This window comes from Pelophylax lessonae (assembly GCF_965119305.1).
Source record: "Pelophylax lessonae genome assembly, chromosome: 5".
Lineage (NCBI taxonomy): Eukaryota > Metazoa > Chordata > Amphibia > Anura > Ranidae > Pelophylax > Pelophylax lessonae.
Window position 1 is genome coordinate 48585337 of NC_138772.1, and position 24086 is coordinate 48609422.

Sequence of the window (24086 nt, forward strand, 5' to 3'; positions counted from 1 at the left end):
GAATTTGATGGTATTCTGCCCCATCCATTTTTCCTTCTATCCTCACAAGTGCTCCCCTTAATGCCCCTTGTACATGGGGTTGTCTAGGAGCGGTGCGTTCCTCCTGGCGTGTTAGTGCCCCTGGAAGGGACAGGCGCAAAGTCCAGCCTTGCCCCAGGCAGCCTTTCAAAATATCTGCCAGGTTGCGGCGGGGTGGGGCCTGTGCATTCGTGGGACCTGTGCATTCTGAATGCAGGTGTTCTGGTTTACAAGCCTTTATCCCTGAATGCACTTGGTGTAGTATTCAGTCCCATCCAGCCACAGCCTGCCATAGACTTGAGGCCCGTACACACGATAAGAAAATCTGAAGGGAAATTTCGTCTGACGACCGATCTGCCGATTTTCGGATTGTTAGTATGGTGCTTTCGACAGCCGACTCTGACTTTTTGCCCGAAAAAATCCTGATTGTGCAGGCTATAAAATTTTTATCGTCCGTCAACCCAACATCCGATTTTCGTCTCATTAGTACAGTTTTCGACGGAAAAAAAATCTTAAGAGCAAGACTAGGCATGCTCAGAGACGAAAGAACACATACAAAGCAATCCAACACATGACATCACTTCTGAAGTATAATTCTGTCGTACGGGAAAATTCGTATGAAAGTTACCTCTTCACTTTCCACATCAGACTAGCATGCCACAAAAAACGGACGTCAGATCGTTCGATAATCTGATCGTGTATGGGGCATTAGACTGCCTGCACCAGGGCTGCACCGGTCCCTCACAAGCCCACTACCGCGCCAGGAGAAATGCACTGCCCCTAGAAGGCACCATGTGCAAGGGGCCTTATTCATGTAATGGCGGCTCTAATTTTACTTTTCTGACGAGTTCTCTTTTTAGGTTTTTGTATCATTGATTTGCTTCCCTTTTAAATTTCATGATTTGTTCTCATTTTCAGGTACATCCAGAGTTTGATGGAACTAATTGAATTTGTGGAAAAGAGCCCAGATGACCAGAGGGTTCTGTCTGAGTAAGTGTCTTGTTTTTGCAAATTAAGACCAAGTTGTTTGTAATGTTGTCACCGCCGGAGGCACAGGAGATAAAGTGTCACTTTGTCACAAGTGTGCACCAATCAGCCGAGTGATTGGATCAGTTCAGAAAGAGAAAGCGGAGTGTTTACACAACAAGGCAGACTGGTTTCCATGTAGCCGTACACTTCCCCCAAGGCGGTGTCATATGAAATGTAAGGAGGGGGTTTTTGAAAGCCAAGTTCACGGTACTGACAAAGGGTAGTCCATGACCTTTTCCCTGGGCCAGGACGACCTTGTAAAATGGTGAAGTATAGGTATGATTCTAAATCCATTCTTTTTTTTTTTTTTTTTTTGTGTGTACTTGATATTTAATTTGCCCATTGCTATTACACACTATGCAGAACAATATAGTAAACTTTATTTACTAGAGCTGCACCGAATGGAAAATTTGGTGCCAAAACTAAAAATTTCAGGATGTGCCTAACTGAAACCTACAGTTTTTAGAAATTTTTTTAATATTATTGTATTCTATTCAACTTATTTTAATATCATGAATTTAAATGAATATGAATTTGTCGGCCATTATCGGAACCTTTTTAGCGCAAGAAAAGCTCAATAAAAATGCATCCCTTTAAATGCTATGTATGTCTTCACACTGGTCTGTTCTTCCATTGTGGTATTAAAAATTTTGCTTGCTGCATTTTTGGTCAGGTAAAAAAATGCACTAAACGCACCTCCCTATTGAATGAGAACGTAGCAAGAATGCATCAATAACTTATCCGTGTTAAGATTTTGATGCGGATTTTGGGTCACATGACCTATGAAAAATACACAATATGCACAGTAAAATCGTGGTTGTTAAGCCACTGAGTCTTCTTTCTGCAATCCCCTCTGCTACATTAACTGATGTGCCCCAGTGTATGTGTTTTTTTTTTTTTTTTTTTTTTTAAATAAGCCGCTATATACCTTTTATTTTATAGAACCGCTTAGCGCTTACATGACCGGCTGCCTCTCTCGATCTGACAGCTACATGGGGCAGGGCCAAGAAGCCCCTGCTGTCCTCAGTCAGGTGGAGGAGAGGAGAAAAGAGGTGGCCTGTCACGTGTGTGCTGCGTGGCGCTATAAGATAAGGTATATAGTGGCTTATTTTTAAAAAGCACATACAATGGGGCAGATCAGTTAATTTAACCGAGGGCATTGTCGAAAGAAGAATCGGTTATTTTATCAGTAGAAGGGGAGGGCTGGAGAGTGGATCGGAGAGGATAGGCGCAGGGAGGTGGGGGGAGAGGACCGAGAAGCAGCCATGATAAATCGTGGTCACTTTACGGGGGGGGCGCGGAACCTGGTAGGATCAACCAAGTATTTTAGATGATACAATGGGCCAAATGACACAGCAAAAGCACTGTACTGCTGTTCATGCTTTAAATCCTTGAATTTTACAACAAAAATTTAGATGGCAGTTGTGTTTGTAACCCTAAAAAAAAAAAAAAAATTGCACTAAATGTGAATGTTTCACCTCCAGTTTTACAGAGACTCTGGTCCACATCCGGAACCGTCACAACAACGTCGTCCCCACAATGGCCCAAGGGGTTATCGAATACAAAGAAGCCTTCGGGGTGGATCCCGTGACCAATCAGAACGTCCAGTACTTCCTAGACCGTTTCTACATGAGCCGAATCTCCATCAGGATGTTAATTAACCAACACAGTAAGGATCTGTCCTCTTTGTCTGGAGATCACTGCTGACCTAGTTTCCCAGTGGCACATTTGATCGATTGCCCTGTATTGTAGATGGAAAAAATTGACTTTTTTTTGTTTCCATCAAAGCACATGTTCCTGCACTAGGGCACAGTACTTTTAAAGCCCAACTCCATTATTCGGACAGAGTCTACCCTTGTAGTGGGGATCCTCTGCATTGCAAGGGTTAACTACTCGTTATGTCTTGGGGTGTAGGAATAAGGCATAATACTTGCCTTACTCCTCATTCCAGCAGAGTGCAACCAATCATCGAAGGCACTTGCGGCTGTGGTCGCAATTTATTTTTTATTTTTTTTAATTATTACTTAAACCAGTTTGTTAATTAAATTTGTTTCATGATTCTTAAACTAATAGCCCACCTTCTTCTTTTTTTTTTTTTTTCTTAAGAGCTACGTATCTTTATATAAATGGTAGCAGCTTGCTGCATATTGAAAAAGCCGGTATCTCAGGATGGGGTTGAATTGCTTGGGAACAATTTAACCACATCATGGTAGTTCTGTCTTTTTGCTTTGCTGAAGAGCTACGCTATGTGGCTGCATGCTGTGGTTCAGATATTGCCTTCCAAATCTTTAATTGCTTGCAGCTTTCCTGAGACGTTCCCAGACTGCTGAATCACAGCAGATACACAACACATGATTCTACTTTGCAGACATGAATATACGGCAGTGATTTTGAAAGTCATTATTAAATGCACTAAAGCCCCGTACACACGCACAGATTGTTGGCCGTAAATTGTCAGCCAACGTCCAATCGGTCGATTGTAGGCTTGTTAGTATGATGCTTCCGACAACCAACTGCGACTTTTCGGCCGAAAAAAATCTGGTGTGCAGGCTATAAAATTTTTGTTGGCCAACAAAGAACGGTCGATTGTTCGTCAGTCAGTACAGATTTCGGCAGACAAAAATCAAATGAGCAAGACTGGGCATGCTCAGAGAAGAAAAAACACAGGGAAAGTTAACCATCACATGACATCACTTCTGCAGTTGGTTGTTGTTGGCCAACAAAAGTCCAGTGCAAGTCTAGAGCACATTTTAACCCACAAACATTGGACAAAAGACGGCCGATCGGTCGGCCAACAATCTGTGCGTGTGTACAGGGCTTTAGGAGTAGGAACATCTATTGTAAACCACCAATCAGATTAAAGACTGCCCTAGAAGTTTAAATCTGGTGGGGAAATGGCATCAGCGCTTTGTAGGAACACGTTGATATACTAGGCCCTTATCGTGCCAGATAGTAAAAAGTTCAGCCAAAGAACTTTGTCTTGTTAGGGTGTTTTTTTAAGAAAAAGCATAGTACAAAGTTTAATCACCTTGTTTTCAGCTAAAAGTGCGTATCCTTCTAGGAAACCTGGGGGTGGATTTATTGCTTAGTAGTAGCTTTTTATTTTAGTGTCTGATTCTGTGTCCAAAACAAGTCTAAGCAGTAGGCAAGGTATAAGGCAGTTATAGTTTAGGTTTTGATCTATATTAATCATTCATACACTCCTTTCTTGAACTTTTTTTTTTTTTTTTCTTTTTCTAAAATGTTTTTTCTTTGGTAAAGAAGAGCTGTTTTGACTTTATGAACTATCACTATGCGTGCTTAATCTAATGAAAACAACTTTGCTCATTGATTATGTTTAGCTGACTTCATGATGTTTAAAGCAGAACTAAAGTTTGCAAATACTTTGGTTCCAGCGATGCACCACCTGTGAGTCCCCTTGACGGAGCCAACATTTTCTTCCCTTTTGGGTGCAGGGTCTTCAGCCATACTGATTGGCTCTTGCCCATGCGCAAATACTCGTCTCTGCTCCAGTCTGTGAGCGCCCTTTCCAGAGTGAGTCTTATCCCACAGCTTCTTGCATGTTTAGGGTCCTCAGCCAGGCTGGGACGATGCAAATTCCACCCATGCGCACAGGAGTTGCTCATCCCGTGTACTTTCTAAATTGTGAACAGGCAGGTACGTTTGTTTTATTACAGAAGAGATCTAGCATGTCTCTCCTGCAATAATGAGACTGTCTGAATAAATACTCAATTTATAAACCTAACACACCAGGATAAAAGCATACCTCATTCTGATGATATACATTTAGATCACATTTATTTAGCATATTTATAGTCTTGTTATCATGTGGATATAGAAATCGATAGATATATAATCTCAATACACCCTCTATCTATCTATCTATCTATCTATCTATCTATCTATCTATCTATCTATCTATCCACATGATAACAAGACTATAAATATGATCAAAATGCATATCATTAGAATGAGGTATGCTTATCCTGGTGTGTTAGGTTTATAAATTGAATATATATATATATATATATATATATATATATATATATATATATATATATATATATATATATATATATATATATATATATATATATATATATATATATATATATATAATATACATACATACATTTTTTTTTTTTTTTATAGGAAGTATATGTAGTTTTGATGAATTATAATATTCTGTAGTAGAGGACTATTAGGTTATTATATGCATACAATGACAAGTAAGGCCCCTTGCACATGAAACTCCCTTTTGAGCATCCACGTTTTCAACCTTGTTTTTGCGTTTATTTTCAAATATATGTAATTTTGGGTAAATGCGCAAAAACTTATTCTCGCGTTCTTGTTCTGCACAATATGTAAATGGGTATTTGCGCACTTTTGCGTGCATGAGGCGTAAATTAATGACACTCTTTAGAACCGTGAAATGATCCTGGATTGCTGTCGGGAGTCTGCACTTTAGTCAGTGATATTCGTCATGTTTACATAAATGTATAATGCTAGTCGCCCTAACTGGTCCATTCATTGTTTTAGCTCTTCTGTTCGATGGTGGAACCAACCCTGCCCACCCAAAGCACATCGGAAGTATTGACCCCAACTGCGAAGTAGTGGAAGTAGTGCATGGTAAGTAAAGCAGACTTGTGTTCCTGTGTTCAAAGCCAAAAAAAGAAAATGAACCACACTATCAATTATAGAAAAATATGAAAATTATGTATACAATACAATTAAAGGATACAAATCCTGGTTGAGGACATACTGTGTTTTCCCTAAAATAAGACCGGTGTAACGTGAGAATTACCTACCCCGTGAGAAAAACCTACCCTCGTCACTTCCGGCCAGGAACAGCTGAGCAGCGCAGCAGTGCGCATGCTCACAGCCCCGGAGACCTAATGGAAGAGCTGAGGATCAGACTAGTGCACATGCGCACTAGTCTGAAACGATCTCGGTGTCCGTTAAAAAAAGCTACCGACGCGGCGGTGACATAAAATAGCTGTGCAGCAATATGAGTCATCTCCGCTCCTGTCCCGGTCACTTCCCTGATCTTGGCTAGTAAATATAAAAGCGGCTGGCGGCTCCGTGATTTATCTTTTCATACAGCCGCCGCTTTTATATTTAGTAGCCGAGATCAGGGAAGTGACCGGGACAGGAGCGGAGATGACTCATAGTGCAGCACAGCTATTTTAATGTAACTGCTCGCGTTACACAGACTGCCGTGAACCGGAAGTGATGAGGGTAGGTTTTTCTCACGGGTAGGTAATTCTCACGGAACACCGGGTCTTAATTTTGGCTACAAAAACAACACTAGGGCTTATTTTCATGGGATGTCCTAATATTTATTTACGGTATGTACAAAACAGTTCCTCCCCCTGTCAGCTCAGGAGTCAGCATTGTGAAATTCTGTAATCCCAAAAATAAACCTTTGTTAAAATCCTTGTAAAATCATGTAATCCATTCTGTAAAAATATTAAATGTGTCTTTGTGTAACTTTATTGTGGGAAATACTTTTGCAGCGCTACTGGGCGCTCACATGACCCCCTGGAGCTCTTCTTCCCCGCTCTGAACAAATACTGCAGAGGGAGAGGCCAAGATCCCTGCTGACGTCCGCCCGCCCTGAGCACTGCAGAGGAAGGGGCTGCTGATGTCAGCCGGGAGGAGAAGAGCCTTGGAGGGTCACGTGAGCGCCCAGCAGCGCTGTAATTAATGTATTGTCCACAATAAAGTTACAAAAGGAGACACACTGCACATGAAATAATTTTACAGAACAGATTACATGATTTTACAAAGGCTTTTTAACTAGGGTTTATTATCGGGGTAGGGCTTATATTGAAGCCATCCCAGAAACTCACACTAGGTCTTGTTTTTAGGGTAGGGCTTATTTTCGGGATAACACGGTATGTATATGTGTGTTTTTATATGTGTGTGTGTGTGTGTGTGGAGAGAGATAGATAGATAGATAGATAGATAGATAGATAGATAGATAGATAGATAGATAGATAATTAGGGTTATTTCTCTAAAGTTGAACTCCAGTCAACCTTTAAAAAAAAAAAGTGTTGGTGGAGAGGTATTTACATTCTGCTAATATCTGTATTTTCGATGATTTGTAAAAGTCATTTCAGTAATTGATTAATGGTTATCTTTTATGTTTCAGATGCCTTTGAGAATGCCAAAATGCTCTGTGAGCAGTATTATCTGGCTTCTCCTGATCTACAAATAAAACAGTCAAATGGTGAGTTGAGTTATATAAACAGGAATGAAAAAAAATTAAAATTGTGGGTCGACTGTTTTGTAGGCGAGGTACCTGGCTGGTGCTTGCCACATATTTCAATGAACTCTTATCAAAGGGGGTCTATGCATGTTAAAGCTGAACTCTCAAGGCAGATTACTCCTAACACATTTGAGAGAGACAGATATAGATATATATAATGTACATTTGGCCGCAGCAGAACGTGGAAAATTGAGTTTTCCCACAGGTGGCGGTCAAAATGTTCCTATCCTGAACCTGATTTTTCCTGCATTCAAGAGAAGGTGGTTGAGGCTCACCTAAACACGATAGCTCCTAAACTCTTCATAAAAGCCTATGTGTATATGAACATATAGGCTTTCATGGAGTTGAGTTTAGGAGCTTTGGCAAAAAACGCCAAACGCTCCTAAACTTAAATTTAGGAGCTGCTAGTGTATACGAAGCCTTAGGCCTCATGCACACTGCTGCTCCTAAACTGAAGTTTTTGAGGCTTTTGGCATTTTTTTACCTAAGCCCCTGAACGCGCCTCAAAAAAGGCCTACGTGTCCATATATACATAGGCTTTTAGAGGAGTTTAGAAGCAGTCAAAGCTTCAAAAGAATTGTGTTCAGGAGAGGAGCTTTTGGGCTTAAAAAGTCACACGCCTAAGCACTAGACACGTTTAGCCCTTCAGCGCTTATCTATTTCAATGACCAATGAAATAAGCACCCAGACACCAAATGCTGCTAAACTTGCCTAAACTGGCTTGAAAAAAGGCAGCTTAGATGAGTTTTTATTGCTGATTTCCACCTGTCGGGTGAAACAGCATTTAACAATAAGCCAGTGTGAATTAGGCCTTATTTGTTAAAAAGATTTCTAATTCTCCTTAGCCAGTCTTTTGATTCAGACGCCCCTTTTTAGACAGCCTAGCCAGCTTCTTGCCCAACAGCAAGTTTTTCTACAAGATGAATACATAAAATAGACTTAAGCCCCGTACACACGTACCGATTGTCGGCCGTAAATATTCGGCCACCGTCCGATCGGCCGATTGTAGGCTTGTTAGTATGATGCTTCCGACAACCGACTGCGACTTTTCGGCCGAACAGAATCTGCCGTGCAGACTTTAAAATTTTTGTTGGCCGTCACCAGAACGGCCGATTGTTCGCCAGTCAGTACAGAATTCGGCCGACAAACAGCAGATTAGCAAGACTGGGCATTATCAGAGAAGAAAAAACACACGGAAAGTTAACCATCACATGACATCACTTCTGCAGTCGGCTGTTGTTGGCCGACAAAATTCGTGTGCAGTCTTTAGCACTTTTCAACCGACAGGACAGCAACGGACAAAAGACGGCCGATCGTTCGGCCGACAATCAGTGCGTGTGTACGGGGCTTTAGTGATTTTGTTTTAAAGAAACCATAAATGGATTAAATGGGGCTTTCGTTTCTGTCTGTAGTTCAGCCCTTAAACAAGTCTTTAGTACACGTTTGGTCCCTAGAATTACCCATGTCCCTGAGCCGACCAGTAGCAATATGTGCAATGATGTATGACGGACATATAGAGCCACTCCAGAAATTCATAGTAGATAAACATACATGTTCTTCATAGGTTTAAAATCTTCATCTTTTATTTTCCAATAGCAAAATCCTTCGGACAACCGATCAATATTGTGTACGTTCCTTCTCACCTCTACCACATGCTTTTTGAGCTTTTTAAGGTAAGGATGCAAGGAGTAATGTTTATATAAAGCAGAATGTTTTGAAAGTAAACCTCTAAAATACTGTGCAAATCCTGGCTTTTTTATTTATTAAGCACCTTCTGAGCCTCTTTATTGGTTCGTTAGGCATAAAAATGATCCCTTGCAGTGGGGCTGCATCTTCATTGCAAGGGTTAATTGCTTGTTTAAATCTAGGGGACTTGTTGAAGTAAATGTACTTAGCCAGTCTTCTGCTCCTCCATGCTGGCAGATTGGTCCCTGCAGCATTTTTATCCTTCTGCTCTAGCAATCTAAGGTCCTGACGTAATCAAGAACAATGCTGAATCCACAGCCATGCATTGGATGTGATGGCGACAAGTATCCTTGTTTTAGCCATGTAATTTTCAATTCTCATTGGACCCAACTGTGAATGACTGTCATAACACAATATATAAAAAGAAAAAAAAAACTAAAATAAAATACTTTAGGCCTCTTGCACACTGCAGCTTGAAAAAGCTCAGTACAGCTTTTTTTTTTTTCACAAATCATACGGCCCCATAATTTTAATGTGCCTATACACACAGCTGCGTAAACAAGCGTTGTGCATTCTTCAGTAAAAAAATAAAATAAAAATCTGCTCTTTTTTTTTTTGTCAATTTACATCTCGTGCGTGCAAAAGTGGGCAAATTCCCATTTGCATATTGTGCAGAACAAGAACGCGAGAAAAGGTTTTTGCGCATTTGCCCAAAATTGCGCAAATGCATATGTTTGAAAAAACATGCAAATTCATACAAAAACAAGGCTAAAAAAGTAGATGCTCAAACAGGAGTATCATGTGCCTTACTTGTCATTGTATGCATACAATAACCTTTCTCCATAGTCCTCTACTGCAGAATAATTATTAGAATTCATCAAAACTACACATACTTCCTAATAAAAAAAAATCTATATCCACATGATAACAAGAATATAAATCTGCTAAATAAATATTACCAAAATGCATATCATTAGAATGAGGTATGCTTATCCTGGTGTGTTAGGTTTATAAATTGAGTATTTATGATCTTGTCTTGTCTGATCGGATTGGATCAGGCTTATGGCAAACATTTGAGCTTGTGTCTTGCATGCTGGCCTATCTGTCAGCTGTCAGGAATATTTTCACACATCCCTCCATATCACGTATCGCCCTTAGAGTAACGCCACAATAATTCACATGCCCTGTCCTGTAACTGGCTGCATCCAGCTAAATTTAGTGCCTTGCCTTTCATGCTTGGCATTTCATAGTGGCACAGCAAGGCCAGGCAGATGACATTCAAGTTCAATGTGTTTTCAGAGCCCAGATGAAAAAACTGGACTCCAGGCAGTACAAAAAATACAGTGACTGTATTTCTGGATGTAGCGAACATCCTTTTATTAAATGTATTTTTAATTTGACTTTGTATCAGCAGCACTCAGACATGGGGTGGTAGAGGTGGCACTGGGGAGTGCCCTGCAGGTGACCTGCATTCACATTGGTTGGCAAAGAGCTTGCTGACAGAAGGGTAGGGCAGAAATATGACCTCATCAGCTGCTTCACTGTCCACTCACAGGCTGGGAGCAGGGAGGTGACCCAGTTTTATTGGTTAAAGTGATTATAAATGTTCACCTTGTAAAGCAACCCATTCCGTTTAAAATCTAGGATAGATAGAAAACAAAATCTTAAACTTTTTCTCTTTCTTTCATTGTTTGACACAGCTCCTGATCTTTATAACCATTGGTTATACTGCCCCCTACAGGAGTAGGACACTAGGCAGAAAAATAATCTGGCTACGCTTATGGGCAGTCCCAGGTGGTATACTCCCTCTCTTTGCTATAGGTACCCAGTTTTTTTCTGCCTAGTCAGGAGTAAGGACCTAGTGCCTTGCTGTGAAGTCTGGTCCTGGCAATTTATTTATTTTTTTCCTTTTGGATAGAACTTTTTTTTTTTCTCCTGGTTTTTCCTGTGAGATCTACCAACAACTGCCTGACTGGGCGACGGGCTGGATAATCTAGATCGACTGGGCGACGGGCTGGATAATCTAGATCCAGTGGTCACCCCAGTCTGGCCAGCGAGCGTGCACAGACCTTAGCTCCGCGCTAGGCCGGCCACGACATAGCCCCACTGGATTGTACTTTCTATGAAGGGCGCCTTGTGCAGAGCAGGTGACCTCCTCCTGTGTTCAAGAATGCCTCAGGCCACCCCCTGGGCACGGAACCTGGAAGCAAGTAGAGATCACTGGAGTAGCGCTGTGTACTTCAGTGATTTCCAGCTTCCAGGGGCATTGGCCAGGTATGGTAAATGCATAGTTGAAATGATCCAAGTTGGACCAATGTAACTATGTAAAAATATATCGTTTGCCTAAAGATTTTGATTGGCATGTGCAAAGCACAGGTGTTTTTTTGGAAAAGGGGCGTATTTTAGTGTAGTGCATAAAATGTAAAGGATGAACAGGACCCCTGAACAACTATGCTTATGAATGCAAATAATATCAATATCTAAATACTTAACTATTATACAGGATTTATATAGCACCAACAGTTTGTGCATCACTTTACAGCGTGAGGACAGACAGTACAGTTACAATGCAATTCAATACATAACAGGAATATTCTTGTCCCTGCAGAACGCCATGCGGGCCACCGTGGAGAGCCATGAAAACAGTCTATCCCTCCCACCTGTTAAAGTCAATATTGTTCTAGGAAATGAAGACCTGACGATTAAGGTAAGTGACTGCCTACACATGGTGCATTATCAGCTCAGCTTTACCAAAAACCAGATCCATGAGCAAATATTTACTATGACAGATCACAAATAAGCTGTGTTATTAATAGCTTTACCTTCAAGCTGTGTTTTTATTAATAACTTTACCTTCAGAATAATAACAAGCAATTATTTTAGGAGAACCTGACCAGGCCTAAAACTTTTCAAATGTAACCACTTTGCTGACAGAGCATCGACCTCTCCTGGTAAAAAGCACCACTCACCTGTCGGCAAATAAAGGAGAATTACAGCCAAAGCTGGTTTGGCTGTACTTCTCCTGTGGACTGCTAAAGCCTGCTGTTGGCTTGACGTCCCAGAGCTAGACCAGGCTTGGGGAGGATCGCAACCATATAGTTGGGATCTGCCAACATGCCTGGACTGGCATCCGGCTCAGCCTCTCAGCGAGCCTCTAAAAAGCGTGAGCCGGCTGCTCCCGCCCCCTCCAGTGCCCATCTCCCCAGTGAGCGCGGAGGGAGCAGAGAGCCGTGAAAACTGATCGATTGATTGCTTGGTTCTCAGTGTTGGAGCCGGCGGGGGACAGATGCAGTATTGAACTGAAGCTGCATCCACCTAGGTGAGTATGATTTAAAAAGAGAAGTATGGGAAAATTTTATTTATTTTTTTTAATGTCCATATCTCAGTTGGCAGTAGGAGCTCTGGCATTTTCAAGTGGAAGAAAAGCCTAATGCTAACGTAACTATTCTTAAAAATGTTCCCTCTTTTCCTACCTATCCTGCATACCCTGTGTAAAAATGATCAGTGTACTTACCTCCTTTTTAATCCTGTCTGGTCACATGGTCCTGCAGCTCCAGCTCACCTGTGTCGGTGAGCAGCTGCTGCAGGGGAGAGGCGGTGGTGCTGAATGGCTGGGCCACAAAGCCTATGGTTGACGTCAGAGCTCCTGAAATTCACAACAGTTGCCGAGCGCTTCCTTACACATGGAAGCCAGAGCTGCACGATAACATGACTGAACTGGATTAAAAAAAAGGTAAATTTACAAATCTTTTTACACCTGGTATACAGGATAGGTGGGAGGAGGGAATTTTTTTTTTTTTGGAATAGTTAGTGTTGGGCTTTTCTTCCACTTTAATGGCAGCGGTTGAAGCTTAAAGTCTAATTTATCAGATAAACGAATTCCAGGTCCAGATTTTACCCCAGTGACTCTTAAAATGAAGAGCAAACACAAGGTCATCCAGCGCCCAGGGCACAGATACCGAACTGGGCCCCCCCCTTTCCCTTAGGGTTAGCAATGATGTCACTGTCACTACTCCTGTCAGCCTTGTAATAAAAACTGGTACAGGGCGCCCCATCCCTACAAATAACCGTTGCCCCAGGACAGCCTCTCCCTTCTGCCCACCCCTTGTCCCGATCCTGATGTAACCAGAGAGATGGAAAAGTTATGTATACGGATCTAAGAAACGGGAATCTGTTTGGAGTAATATGGGTAATTGCACCTCAGTGCTTGCACTTCTTCAGCATGATTGTTAATGGAAATGGCTTGGGCCAGGTAAAGTCATGGATAATGCAGGTATAGGTTATCTATAATCTGTAATATCCATGACCTGTCCTGGCCTAAATCATTCCTAAATGCTAAGGCCATTTTTTTTCTTTTGCAAAACAGCAAATTAGGCTACCAACATTTCTTTTGGAGCGTGGCATGCAGATAGTGAGTGTCCTACTCCTGTCTGGCCTGCAAGATGAAATTGCTAACCACCAAGATCTAATATATTATCTATTATATCAATCGATCTTGTAGTGGTTAGCACTTCTGCCTTGCAGGCCGTACAGGACACTATGCATGCTACGCTCTAAAGACATGTTATATTGCATTTTCAAAAAAGTTGGCTTTGGTATTCATGCAAGATGGGGCCCTTAGATTGTAGGCTCCTTAACGGCAGGGACTGATGTGAATGTACTGTAATGAGCTGTGTAATTTGTCGGCGCTATATAAACATCTATAATAACAGATGTGCTCCTTGTTTTCCAGATCTCTGACAACGGGGGAGGTGTTCCTTTAAGAAAAATAGAGCGTCTTTTTAGCTATATGTATTCCACAGCCCCACGGCCCATGATGGACAACTCTCGTAACGCACCACTGGTGAGCGATGGTTATTTTGCCTTCTCCTCGCACACATTGATGATCCTGATTTGTTTACGGGGTTTGATGAATGAAGCTGTGATTGTGCAGGGCTATAGCAGGGCACAGCTGCTCCTCAACTCCCTCCCAGAAGCATGCAGACTGTTCCAACACTAATGAATTGCCCTTTTGTTGACGGGGAACATTTAATAAGTATAAATTGTTTAGCTGGGATGTGGGCCGAGAACAGGTCATAAGCTGCTGTGCTAGTGTGTAAGGCTTGAGCTGGCACGGGGGAAATCGGTCCTATTTATCAGCGATGAAATCAACGGAATATACCTTTGTTATTTCACATGCCAATATACAGTCTAATACATGTAGGGGGAGCCCTCCCCCCCTGGTATAGTGTCCTGCCGACTTCCCTCTTCTTAGTCCTTAAAGTATAACTAACAAAAAGCAAAACTTTTTTTATTTTAGTTTTGGATGGAGTGGCGAGGGATTGGAACACCTGTCAGTTTTTATTGTGGTCTGTGCCCCCGTTATGAAGAATCCCCCTCTTTATTTGTCATTGAAAGTGAAAAGTAAAGGAAAATCCAAAATTTTGGGTTGTCCCCAGAAAAGTAATAGAGGGGAAATCTTCCAATGAGGACGCTAGTTCTGGTGATCTGGGGGCCCCAAGGAATTCCCCTAATTTGCAGCGATTTCCTCTCACTTCCTGTTTAGCTATAAGACAGGAAGTAAAATCTTTGCAATGGGACACAGATGGCAAAAAAAAAAAAAATGACTGATTAGAACCCTCCCTTGCTCTATCCACAGATGGCCAAAAAAAAAAAAATATGACTGATTAGAACCCTCCCTTGCTCTATCCAAAATGAAGAAAAAAAAAAAGTTTTGCCTATAGTTCTACTTTTAAATGTTCCAGCCCTTGGATCTTTTTTGCGCAGTGTTTCTCTCCCAAGGTTCCCCAATGGGTTTGTCACCAACCTGTACACTGAGATTGTGGCACAGTTGTATCAGATTTCTTATTGTGAAACCATCTCTCCCTGCATTTTTCTCTGGAGGATGATCTTATTTGACTTTTCTCTGGAGGTGGGGAGAGGATTTAATCTAGGTGTGTCTGGCTGGAAGTCTTTGGCTGTGCCCGTGCCAACTTCTTCCTTTAACCAGCCTAAAGTGGAGTTGCAGCCAACATCTAATTTTTAGTTTTAGAGTAGCGAAGGGTTAGAAAATCCCGTCATCCTTGATACTATTCTGCTTGCTTCCTGTCCTGGTGACAGGTCAGAGGTCTGGGAAGGAAAGATAAATCTCTCCAACGGGCACACTGTAAATTCCCCCATGACCACACAGGAGGAAGTGGGATTTTCCTTTTTCTTTCGCAGGAAATGAGGGATTCTCCCAGCAGGGACATGAACAAAAATTTAAAAAATAAATAAAAATCCTGATGTTTTGGAGCATACAAGTCCAGCAAAATTAATTGTACTAGACTGGGTGAAAATTCCCCTTTTGTTACAAAATAAAGGCAGAAATTTTATCTTTTTTTTATTTCTAATCCTCTAGGCGGGCTTTGGATATGGTTTACCCATCTCTCGACTTTATGCCAAGTATTTCCAAGGGGATTTAATGCTACATTCGATGGAAGGTTTTGGAACCGATGCAGTCATTTATTTAAAGGTAATTCTTATATTCAATGTCTTGTTTATATGTGTAAATATGTGTGTGTATGTGTATGTATATGTGTGTGTGTGTGTGTGTGTGTATATATATATATACACACACACACACACACACACACACACACACACACACACACACACACACACACACACACACACACATACACACATACACACACATACACATACACACACACACACACATATATATATATATATATATATATATATATATAATGTATACACATACACACACACACACACACACACACACACACACACACGCGCGCGCACCTAAAAAATAAAATTAAAGGAACACTTTGAAAACGGATCAGATCTCAATGGGGAAAATCTCATGCTGGATATCCTATACTGATATGGACTGGGTAATGTGTTGGGAAGGAAAGGATGCCACATTGTTTGATGGAAATGAAAATCATCACCCTACAGAGGGCTGGATTCAAAGACTACACAAAAATCAATGTGAAAAAATGATGCAGCAGGCTAGTCCATTTTGCTGAAATTTCATTGCAGCAACTCAGAATGGTCCTCAGTAGTTTGTATGGCCCCCCATGTGCTTGTATGCATGATTGACAATGTCAGGGCATGCTCCTAATGAGACAACGTATGGTGTCCTGGGGTATTTTCTCCCAGATCTGGACCAGGGCATCACTGAGCTTCAATCTGGCAGCATCTGATGCCACGAAACCTAATGTTCCAGAGGTGTTCTATTGGATTTAGGTCAGGTGAGGGCCATTCAGTTGTATCAATTTCTTCATCCTCTGGCTGCATGCTCTCACAACATGAAGTCGGCATTGTTGTGCACCAGAAGGAACCCAGGACCCACTGCACCAGCTTAGGGTCTGACAATGGGGTCCAAGGATTTCATCCCGATACCTAATGGCAGTCAGGGTGCCATTGTCTAGCCTGTAGAGGTCTGTGCGTCCCTCCATGGATATGCCTCCCCATATCATCACTGACCTACCACCAAACCGATAATGCTGAACGATGTTACAGGCAGCATAACGTTCTCCAGACCCTTTCCCATCTTTCACATGGTCTCAGGGTAATCCTGCTCTCATCTGTGAAAAGCACAGGGCACCAGTGGCGGACCTGCCAATCCTGGTGTTCAATGGCAAATGCCAATCGAGTTGCTTAGTGCCAGTATTGAGGACAGGGCCCACTAGAGGGCGTCGGGCCCTCAGGCCATCCTCATGTAGTCTGTTTCTGATTGTTTGGTCAGAAACCTTTACACTAGTGGCCTGCTGGAGGTCATATTGTAGGGCTCTGGCAGTGCTCATCCTGTTCCCCTTTGCACAAAGGAGCAGATACTGCTGATGGGGTAAGGACCTTCTACGGCCCTGTCCAGCTCTTTTAGAGCAACTGCCTGTCTCCTGGAATCTCCATGGTCTTGAGACTGTGCTGGGAGACCTAGCAAACCTTCTGGCAATGACACGTATTTATGTGCCATCCTGGAGGAGTTGGACTGCCTGTGCAACCTCTATAGAGTCCAGGTATCGCCTCATGCTACCAGTAGTGACACTTATTACTAGTTTTGCATCTGGCTAGGGTCAAACAGTCAAAAGATGAGTAGGGGAAAAATGTCAGTTGCCTCCACCTGTAAAACCATTTCTGTTTTGGAGGTTGTCTCATGGTTGCCCATCTAGTGCACCTGTTAATTTCATTAACACCAAAGCAGCCAAAACTGATTACGTCCCCCTCTTCCACTTAACCGACCAGATCCATATCCCAGGAGTTTAATTGACTTGATGCTATACTCTGATTTAAAAAGTGTTCCTTTAATTATTTTCAGCAGTGTGTTCGCTTCCTGTAATAAAGACCGCTCACTGCTGCGCTCCTTTCCTTGTACAGTGTGACTGGTCTTGTATCCATCCCCTTCTGTGGTATTATGCAGGCAGCCTGTAGTGGGTGGAGCCTGCTGGGCCCCTCCCACAGCACTGCTCTCTCTTCTTGTGCAGGGTGACTGGTCTTGTCTCTGCCCCCTCCTCTATTTATAATGTATTCTGCGTGTAGTAGGTGGTTCCCCTGGGTCCCTGCCACAGCTTTGCTGTCTCTGATGGTGTCACTGCGGTTTTAAAAGGCAATAGCTGGGCTTGCAAGGGCAATTGGTGTGCGTACACAGTGGATTTCTATCATTTGTGGCAATTAAGAAAAATATTTTTAATTGACAATTTTCACCTTTAAAAAAGTTCTGGCTTTAGATGCATCTATGAATAAGAAATATATTTTGCACTAAACATTATAATAGTTGAAAACATGAACTCCCTTTATATTAAATTCTAATGTTGTTTTTAACTGAGTTAAAGTTTGACAGCATTGTTATACTGATGTCCTACTCTGTCATTGAATTATCACAGGCATTGTCCTCCGAATCCATTGAGCGGTTACCGGTTTTCAACAAGTCTGCCTGGAAGCACTATAAGTTCTGCACAGAAGCGGACGACTGGTGTATTCCCAGCAGCGAGCCAAAGAACCTTGCCATTTAGAAGAAGTGCGCAGAGCTGAAGAAAGGGATCAAGCACTTAAATTGCACAGGACCACTACCTGCGGGTGTCAGAAGACAGAGGCAAACTGTACTGTGCTGGAGCTGGCCAGGGATGCAATAAGGAGAGACAGTAAATTGTCACAAGAGGATGAAAACATTTAACCTAGTTGTGTATATTATGCCCATTTCTGGTGCCTCATTGTCCAGAAGTTAGAATAGTAGCAGTGCGTACCACTGTGCATTCATATTCTCAAAGAAAACCGCCTTTTTAAGAAAAAAAAAAAAGCAGCAAAAAAAATCAAGAAGACGGTTTGTGCCATGAGATTTGACGGCATCCATTTTTGTTCCTTCGGAAACATTTTGAGAGAACGAGGTTTGGACAAACCACAGACCACTCTGAAAGCGCTACCCGTTCTTGAACTGAAAGTAGTCATTCCCCTTCCTGTCTTCCCTCAACTGTCAATAATTTTATATGCCAGCCTCTGTAAGAGCTGGAAGGAGAGTTTCTCAGTATTGCCAAAATGAATCTAGGGTTCTCAGGAAGTCTTTTTGTATGTAAGGCTGCAGTTAGGTCACCACCATGCAGTCATAGAACGATGTGAAATATGAGGATAAAAAAAAAAAAGCATGGAGCAGTGCGATAAAACCTGAATGTTTTTTTCTTGGGTTGAAAGATAGCACAAGTGTTTGCATTACAATTCCTTTTTCTGTAGATCTTATGAACATCGAGCAACGTTTGATACGTTTATTCAATGCACAATCCATACACAATTGAGAATTGCCATGGGTTAAATACGGCACCCATTCACTTTGCCCAGGGCTGGACAAATCCCAGGAACCAGGTAGCCAATGTTCTTGAAAAATTACAGCTGGTGCCTAAATTTTGGGGTTTTCTCTAAGGCAGCCAGTTTCAACATTTTTAGCCAAGAGGAACCACTAAATTAATTGCCAGGCCTTACTAAAACCAAATAATCGAGAGTCAATGGCCCCTTGCATTGGGGGTCAATAGGAAAAATCCAACTCTTAGAGACAGCTATAAAAGATAATTAGTGCCATTTTGTGGTGTTGGTCTGTGAATTATGCAGGCACCATCAAATGGAAGGGCAACCAGCCATAGCTCCGCAACCTCTGGAGGAACCTTGGGGTTCCACGAAACCCTGGTTAGAAATGGTTGCTCTAAGGCAGGGGTCTCCAGATTTTCTAAACAAAGGGCCAGTATACTGTCCTTTAGACTAGAGGGGCTGGACTTTGCCCAGTGGGAGTAAAAAATGTCCTGGTGTCAGTAAAAACGCACTATCAATGGTGTCAGTGAAAGGAATAGTGCCCCATCGCTGGCATCAGTAACAGAAATATTGCACAATTATTGGTGTCAGTGGGAGGAATAGTGCCTCATCATTGGTGTCAGTGGGAGGAATAGTGCCTCATCGTGGGTGTCAGTGGGAGGAATAGTGCCTCATCGTGGGTGTCAGTGGGAGGAATAGTGCCTCATCGTGGGTGTCAGTGGGAGGAATAGTGCCTCATTGTTAGTATCAGTGGGAGGAATGGTACCCCATCGTTGGTGTCCATTGGAGGAATAGTGTCCCACTGTTGGTGTCAATGGCAGGAAGTCTGCCCCATTGTTAATTGTTGGGGGAGGAATAGTACCCCAGGGACCGGAAAAACGCAAGGGCCGCAGTTTGGAGACCACTACTCGAAGGCCTCGTTTACACGGGGTGTACTGCTACCCGTGGGGGGGGCTGTGTTTATCTGCACAGGTGGTCCGTGCATCTCAATTTATAGCAATTGACACACAGCTGCTTCTCGGAATCTGTCATCCATGTGTGTGCACAGCCCCAAAGGTACATGGTCTGCATTTGGGACCAGGTACCCACACGGAACACCTGTGTGTCCCATGCAGGTAAACAGCCCTCCATGGCTTTAGTACACCCCATGTGAATGAGGCCTAATTGTCAATGCAACTGGCTCAAAAAAAAAATCCTACTGCCTCCAATAGGACAGACTGGCTCATGGATTCCTGTATTCATTTGTCCACCCCTGACCTGAGCTGGCCATACATTATACAGGTCTCTTGTACAATTTTCCTTTAGATTTACCAAAACCATATAATATGAGGTCAATCCTAAACCCTTTCAATTTGTATGCAATCAGGCAGGCCCTTGCGCTACATAGTTGAGGGTAAATCTAAAGGAAGTGGAATAATAAAATTGTATAACGTATGGCCAGCTTTAACCTTTCATGTTTTAGATGTTCCTAGAGACGGCCTACACCCACAATGACGTTTCTATATGAACAGAAGACATGTCTATTGTGCTAAGTCGTTTCTTACACAAGGTTCAGCAGGACACACCTCATCTTTCGAACCTGTGTCAAAAAAAAAAAAAGGATTAGGATTGGTCTTTATCTTGAAGTTTTTCTCTTTTCTGTGATGTTCTAGAATCCTATTTTTTAACTACTGCTATAAACAAAGGTACTTTCTCTATCGCTCATTGACAGACGTAGTCTTCTTGATTCTCAAGAGCTGGGTTATGTTGTCTCCGCAGGAGTAGGACTAGGCAGAAAGACAAAACGTTCTGGCTCCACCTTAGGGGCAGTCCCTGAGGGTATATCCTCCCTCTCTCTGCTACAGGGAATCAGTTTTTTTCTGTCTAGTCAGGAGTAAGGACCTAAGTTCCTTGCTGGGATCTTTTGGTCCTGGCAAGACTTTTCTTTAAGAAAAAGACATTTTTTAGGTAGTTTTTCTCCAGTGTTTTTCCTGTGAGATCTTCAAGCAAAAATGCCGGACTGGGCGACACTTGTGGTCACCCCAGCCGGCCTACGAGCGCGCGCAGACCATGGCATTGCGCTTGGTCGGCTGCGACACATTCAAGTAAGTATGCGGGGCCGGGCGACGGGCTGGATGTTGAGATCCAGTGGTCATCCCGGTTTTCTGCCTACGAGCGCGTGCAGACCAGAGCTCCGCTCCCGCGATCCTCTAGCAGAAACCGCAGACGCACTGATCGCCCCGTGGGGGCAATACCAGCTAATGTATGCCTTCTCTCGCGTTACTGCCAAGACTTCTTCGCAGGATAGAGGAGGAAGGAATTCCAGTAATTCTGGTAGCTCCGGACTGGCCTCGTCGAGCTTGGTACGCCGACGTGGTCAGACTGGTGGCGGACGTCCCGTGGAGACTTCCTCTCAGGGAGGACCTACTGTCTCAGGGACCGATCTTCCATCCTGCTTTACGATCGCTGGCTTTAACGGCCTGGCTATTGAGACCCAGGTGCTGAAGGACAAGGGATTGTCAGCTTCAGTTATTCCTACTCTAGTTGAAGCAAGGAAAGCGACTTCCAGAAAGATTTATCATCGCACATGGAAGTCCTACATTGCATGGTGTGAACCTTTGGGGTTCCGTCCTCGGTCTTATTCGATTAGTCGAATATTAGCTTTTCTGCAACAAGGGGTTGAGCAGAAACTGGCCTTGAGTACTATCAAGGGTCAGGTCTCAGCATTAGCTATCTTCTTTCAGAAGCCTTTGGCTACTCATTCCTTGGTGCGGAATTTCATCCAGGGGGTGCGACATCTGGCTCCGCCAGTGCACGTGCCGTTACCCCCCTGGGATCTTAATTTAGTGTTGTCGGTTCTTCAGAAACCTCCCTTTGAAGATATTAGGGAGATTCCTCTACCTACGTTGTCCCAGAAGGTGGCCTTCTTGGTGGCTATTACTTCTGCACGCAGGGTGTCGGAACTGGCCGCATTATCTTGTCGTTCACCATATCTGGTGGTTCATAGAGATAAGGTGGTTCTTCGTCCGAATCCATCCTTCCTACCAAAAGTGGTTTCAGAATTTCATCTGAATGAAGAAATTGTGTTACCTTCCCTGTGTCCTAAGCCCAGTCATCCGCGAGAGTTTGCTTTACACTCCTTGGATGTGGTCCGGGCGATCAGGGTATACTTGAAAACGACAGACTGGTTTCGCAAGACGGATTCACTTTTTGTGATCCCAGATGGACCCAAAAAGGGGTTGCCTGCATCTGCCGCGACCATTTCCAGATGGATCAGACAGACGGTAGTACAGGCTTATTCTATTAAGGGTCGAGAGCCCCCGTTCCCTGTTAAGGCGCACTCCACTCGGGCACTTAGTGCGTCATGGGCCTTTCGCCATCAGGCGTCAGTGGTCCAGGTGTGCAAGGCGGCTACCTGGTCGTCGGTGCATACCTTTACTAAACATTATAAAGTTGATGTAATGGCATCATCTGATGCCTCGTTTGGCCGCAAGGTTTTGCAGGCCGCAATTTGAGGAGACCAGTGGTCTACCTCGAGGGTTTTTTCCGTTGGAAAATTTTTCTTTAGTCTCATTCTTTGTTTATAATGAGCCTTTAAAACTTCTGGTTTGGCACCGGTTGGGCCTTCTAGATTGGATTTGATTTTGTCAATCCCACCCCTCATTTGTGGCACTGCTTCTGGATGTCCCAGCTCTTGAGAATCAAGAAGACTACGTCTGTCAATGAGCGATAGAGAAAAATGGATTTTTGTAAGATCTTACCGTAAAATCCTTTTCTCTTAAGCTCATTGACAGACGTAGTACCCGCCCCTCTATCATTGAGTTGGGTTGGGTTAAATTCTCTGTTACTGCTTTAGAACAGAACTGATTCCCTGTAGCAGAGAGAGGGAGGATATACCCTTAGGGACTGCCCCTAAGGTGGAGCCAGAACGTTTTGTCTTTCTGCCTAGTCCTACTCCTGCGGAGACAACATAACCCAGCTCTTGAGAATCAAGAAGACTACGTCTGTCAATGAGCTTAAGAGAAAAGGATTTTACGGTAAGATCTTACAAAAATCCATTTTTATGTGAAAGTCTTCAAAAAGTTTTTATCGCTGGACCTATAAGGGCTCATTCACATGGTTGCGGAGGCCCCTACAGCATGTGGTTATGTGTACACGGGAGTGACCGATGTTCTGTGCAGTCACTGCCAGGTCCATTCTGTTTCCAGGGCCGTGCATGTGTCCCCTCCCCTATAGATGTATGCGCTCAGGTGTGCGGGAGCAGTTATGCAGCGACACCTGTCTAACAGGTAGCGGCAGCTGCATGGAACATCTGGCACATAAAAACACACGCTGCATGGGTCTCTGAATTAGTGTGAATAAGCCCTAAGCCTCTCAATGGAGTTACTTGAGCTGAAGATTCTGTATTACAGTATACCTCCTCCTTTGGTGTACTTAAAATGCTTGGCACTGTTGCTGTTAAGAAAAGCAGTAAGCCTGTTGAAGCCTAGCATGACTGCACCCCGGCTAATGTTACCATGAATTTTCTTGATATATTTATTGGCAATCAAGTGACACCACATTGATACGAAACCCTAGCCCAAGGATCCTCAAAACTACGGCCCTCCAGCTATTGGGGAACTACATGTCCCATGAGGCATTGTAAAACTCTTGACATTCACAGACATGACTAGGCATGATGGGAATTGTAGTTCCTGAACAACTGGAGGGCCATAGTTTTAAGACCCCTGCCCTAGCCCATGAGTGCTCAACCTGTGGCCCTCCAGCATGTTCCTGCCTTTGGGAGTCATGCTTGTAACTGTCAGCAGCTTGCAATGCCTCATTGGACTTGTAGTTCCACAACAGCTGGAAGGCCACAGGTTGAGTAGCCATTGGTGGGAAAGCTGTGAAGCTCTTATGATGTTGCCACTGCCTGTGTCCCCGTTGAGCACATTTATTCTCTACTCTCCTGGTGAACAAAAAAGAGAAATTCCCAATGTGCATTCTGTTATAATGACCACTCTTAAAGCTTAAGATTTCTTCACTTCCTGTATGATATCCAGGAGGAGGAAGAAGAGGGGAGATCTCCCCTGCAAAGGGCACAGACTGTGATAAACACCCAACAGAGGTTCTAAGCTTTCTGGGGGGGAAAAAAATGACCAATAATGAAAATGAAATTTGTGCCTGGGGTTCTTCTGCCTGTCTATCCTTAAGAACAAAAATGTACAACATTGCAACTAATCAGTCCTTAGGTGTGGTGGCTGCATGGCTAAGTTCAAACAGGGGGCAAAAGGACCGTAAAACCTGATGGTTGATCTACATTTTTATCGCCCTTCATCC

The 24086-nt window shown here is 43.1% G+C and overlaps 1 protein-coding gene across 1 annotated transcript in view; it reads left to right on the top strand.

The window, feature by feature from the left end:
- The window catches only part of PDK4 (pyruvate dehydrogenase kinase 4), a 40102-nt gene extending 21828 nt beyond the window's left edge, over positions 1-18274 (top strand). Inside the window, exons 3-11 of the mRNA XM_082257468.1 lie at positions 937-1008; positions 2532-2716; positions 5587-5676; positions 7203-7280; positions 8916-8992; positions 11614-11712; positions 13738-13848; positions 15385-15498; positions 17879-18274. Of these exons, the coding sequence (XP_082113594.1) occupies positions 937-1008; positions 2532-2716; positions 5587-5676; positions 7203-7280; positions 8916-8992; positions 11614-11712; positions 13738-13848; positions 15385-15498; positions 17879-18007 (955 nt within the window). The 3' untranslated portion in view covers positions 18008-18274. The remainder of the gene's footprint in view (positions 1-936; positions 1009-2531; positions 2717-5586; positions 5677-7202; positions 7281-8915; positions 8993-11613; positions 11713-13737; positions 13849-15384; positions 15499-17878) is intronic.
- Positions 18275-24086: the final 5812 nt, after the last annotated feature.